At 30.4% G+C, this 4,419-nt stretch overlaps 1 protein-coding gene across 1 annotated transcript; it reads right to left on the bottom strand.

Moving 5' to 3' along the window:
• Positions 1–2,003: 2,003 nt before the first annotated feature.
• LOC107856525 (probable membrane-associated kinase regulator 1) lies at positions 2,004–3,688 on the bottom strand. The gene has a single exon (XM_016701521.2). The coding sequence runs from the start codon at positions 3,507–3,509 to the stop codon at positions 2,472–2,474; it is 1,038 nt and encodes a 345-aa protein (XP_016557007.2). The 5' UTR covers positions 3,510–3,688; the 3' UTR covers positions 2,004–2,471.
• Positions 3,689–4,419: the final 731 nt, after the last annotated feature.

The raw sequence follows: 4,419 nt of genomic DNA, 5'->3' as shown, positions 1-4,419 counted from the left end.
AAAAAAATAAAAAATTAACAAACACCCCACCATTAAATAATTCACTACACAAACATACAATAATTTAACCAAAATCGAACATGCAAAATATCAAAACACAACAATTGTTAAAAATCAAACTAGTGCACCTAATCAAACTAATTAGCTATTAATATTTCAATTTTTACTATTTCAGCAATCATGTTTTAAAAAAATTTCATACGTCTAAAAATTGAAATATATCTAGGGCATTCTCATTTCATAGACCACCGGTCTACGGGCAGAAACAGGACGTTGTTCAAATCAAAATGCCAAAATAACTCTTCAAACAACAATTATACCACCATTCAACCCTTCGTTGCTAAAAAAACCACGATTAAATCAAAACACCAAATTCGAAAAAAAAAATCCTACATCACTACCAATCGATTAGCAAAAAGAAAAACCATTTAAATGGATCTAGAAATGATCTAAACTCAATTTTAACTAACCTTGCAAAGCAACAATGCCCCCTTAGCAGCTGCAGACGAAGAACGTACGAAAATGACGTTTTTGGGAGAAGTTGTTTGAAAGCGGGAGTTGGGAATTGAAGAGGAGAGAGAGGGGTTTTTTTTTTTTTGGATATTGGAATAAGTGGAGGGGGTTAGATGTATTATATTAAATTTGTAAAATTGTATAAATGATGAATTGGTCCCTTGGCCCACGTGTGGATCTCACTTTTTTCACTTTTTACACCCTAAATCTAAAAAATAAATTAAAAAGAAATTAAATGGGTATTTGACAAAATAATTTTATAAAAGTTCTTCATACCAATTATTCTCAAGTAACTTTGTCAAGCACTAACATCAATTCAAGGTATATTAAATGATTTGGAAAAGAATACTAAGCAATCTAGATTGTTTTCAACACTGCACATCTAATTTTTCGAGGGGAGTTATTTGTTAAAGTATTATTTTTTTGAATGATTTGATATTATAAGAAAAAATCATAACATTTTATTGATGCGTATAAAATAATTTCTTAAAATAAAAACCGTACTATTTCCAAGAAGCATCATGTCTGATTTGAGAAATGTATTTGGTGCACTTCAATAGAAGTTGGAAAACATAGCTAATTTAATTCTAAGGTTCCGTTGTTTGAATGAATTTCAAATTCAAAATATGGAAACTTCAAAGTTGCTTCGTATAATAAATGTCACACCGGCCTTATGTCCAACCACAGAATTCTGAAACTATACTCTATCTTCCCATGGGGCACATGGAATTATACTAATCTTATAAACTTACAAACCTCATAAATAAGTCTAGCTAGTACTGCCCTTTTATAATTAATTTCAAGTGAAAAAATTTAGAAAAGTAATATAAATATACATATTAACTTATCATATTTACATAGATTTTCATTTTTTTAAAATAAAAAAAATGTGATTGAAATTAATTTTGTATCTTTATAAAGAAAAAATATATTTTTATTGAATGTATTGAAAGCTAATTATATATCTCGATAAATTTAAAATTGAGATTTTTAATAATTATGTAAGACATCGTAATTTTATGTAATTAAATTTCAAACAGTCAGAATTTATGTTGTTTGCTCGGAAACTTATTACTCCAATCACTTTACTTCACGAAACTAAGTAGTACTCCTTAAACTTTACTACATATCGCCTTTCTTATATTTGCTCTTTTTAATTTGCTGCTGTTCATATGAAATTATTTACTTTCTTTGTTAATCTTTATTTGTTTAATTTTGATTCTGCACATACTTTTAAAAATAATAAATAAAATTATAATTTTATTACTTATTGATAATTATATGTTGAACAATAAAAGTAAAATAAGTACAGAAAAATAATTAAATTGCTTTTTGATCTATTCAAATGAACAAATAAAAACAGGCATGTATGTGCCTAATATAATTCATGAGATCCAAAGAAAGTGATGCATATGCAACTTACTTCCTATTTTGTGAAAGTAGTAAAATTATATTTTATAAACCCTCAATCAAATAAGACGCCATAGAAATTGAATCGGCTATGAGAAAGAATTTATATTTAAATTAAGTGACTACTCAGATTTCACATAAAATAGAGTCGTAGAAGACAAACAACGGAGTACAAATTCCAAGAAGCTCCAAACTTCGATGGAACAAAACACAACATACAAAAATACAAATGAGTAATCCATTAATAACATCACATGCAAACTTAGTAGATCAACACACAACGGCTAGGTTAAAACTATAATGAACCTTCAGGAGGAAAAAAAACAACAAAAGGTTAATTAAATTCCTCATCTTCATCAGTCAAATAACCCACTAAATAAAAATTAATAAACCTTTAGATCCCCAATAGCTAAAAATAAGCTAGCAACACAATTGATCTTTTCTTTTTTTTTTTTTCTTCCTTATTTACCTTGACAAAAGAACAATACTAAATATTCGTTAAATTTCATTAATACTGACCCAAATTATTATTATTATTATTATTATTACTAAGAAGCATTATGATTTTGAAGCATGGAATTTTTGCAATGTGCAATAGCACCTTGGATAGCATTTTGTAACTCCTCCATAGTAGATGAATCTGATGAGCAAATTCCACCTGTCATCGTCTTATTGGTCGTCGGCGTGTTGAATCCACTTCTACTAAGGATCCCAGAATGACTTGGTGATGATCTCATCGACGATGGACAGCTTGACACGTAGCTTCTCCTTCTTGGATACCTCAAATTCCCAGAAAATGAATGTGAAATTGTTGCATTTTGAGTGCTTTCTTTGATCATGGAACAAATATTCTCTCTATTTTTACATAATGTCACAGTACTTGACGACACCATAATTTTCTCCGAAGGCTTTTGTGATAATTTTTCGTACAAAGGCTTGACTTTTTTCAAGTACTTACGTATGACTTCTCGAGCGGACGTACTCATACGTCTAACAGATGATATCTGAGCAGGCAAAGGTCCTGAGATTCCCTCAGAATCATTAAGATTCCGGTTGGTCTTATTAGATTCCTTGCGGAACACGGAAGAGAATCTCGCGAGCGAAAAGTTCAAGTACTTATTAGTACCCTTCTTCATAAAAGTCGAAGCTGAAGCCGTGCCATAAGGGATATTAATGTGTGTTGAGTTGTTAAGGCGCTTGAACTCCTCCTCCTCTGCCACAGATCTAGGACGTGAGGAGTCACATCCGTCAGGGAGGAGGACGAGGTCGCCACTCGAGTAAGAGTCATTAGAACTCCCACTGCTTCCTGTGGAGTCACGGGAAGCAATGGTCGTCGTATCAGAGGAGGAAGAGGTCGAGGATGAGGCTAAAAGGAGAGTGCGAACCATAGACAAACGTGGGGATTGGTGGAGTGGTAAGAGTTGGCCTTTGTAGAAAAGTTCGTCAGCGGGGCATAAGTTAGGGGAAAGTTTTCGACTACGTGGAGAAAGTGCAATGGTGAATTCGAAATCAGAAGAAGAAGAAGAGTGTGTAGGGGAAGAAGGGAGTGTGTAAGATTTAGGTTTTCTATCTGTTCTTCTTCCCATCTTGATGTGAACTACATTATGGATTTCAAGCTATGGATGGAACCAAAGAGAGAGGGGAGAGAGAGAGGGGGAGGTAGGAGAGTAGTGGGAAAAAATGGCTTCTTATATGGAGCACATGTTGGCATTTTAATTTGTGAATGAAAGTTTTATTAAAAAGGGTCTATACTTTTTCTCAGAAATGGACTTATGGAGTGTTGGTACTTTCTAAATAATACTCCCACCATTATTTTTAAATAAGTGATGCAATTGACTTAGCATATTTTTTAATAAACTGTTCATTTCTGAAAAATTAAAAGTAACTTTTATCAATTCACCTCTATTTAAATCTCATCTCTTTTTAAATTGATATTAATTATTATATTTAAATTCATGGGCATATTAGGAAGATTATGATCAAAGTATTCTTGAATATTTAAATATATATTTATTTAAAAATAAAATTACAATTAAGAAAAGTACTTATAAAGAAATGAATAGAGTAATGATGAATATTGGGTTGATTTTTCCATTGATTACTTAGCTAACATTTCTTCCGTCCATTTTTTTGTTCAGCATTATAGATGTTCGCTTTTATTTAACTCTTATTAACCTAATATATTTTTTAAAAGAAATTTAGTTAAAAGTATATAATTTTAAATTATCTTATTAATAATATTTTGATACTCTAAACTTGATTATTATTTTATATAGTTATTTATGACTAAAAATAAAAAGAAACAACATATATAAACTTCACTTAATTTCATAAATTAAATAAGTAAATTAAAATAAATAATTTTTGTATGGAGACCGAAACAGAGGGAGTATTGAACAACCATCTTAAAAATCAACTTGACTTTCAAAAGTTGCAAGTAATTTAGGCATATATTATCACCACTCTATATGCATAGGTTTATAACCAATTAAATAA

The sequence above is a fragment of the Capsicum annuum genome, chromosome 3 (assembly GCF_002878395.1).
Source record: "Capsicum annuum cultivar UCD-10X-F1 chromosome 3, UCD10Xv1.1, whole genome shotgun sequence".
Lineage (NCBI taxonomy): Eukaryota > Viridiplantae > Streptophyta > Magnoliopsida > Solanales > Solanaceae > Capsicum > Capsicum annuum.
Note: the sequence above shows the minus strand (reverse complement) of the source record. Positions and strands in the feature narration are given on the sequence as shown.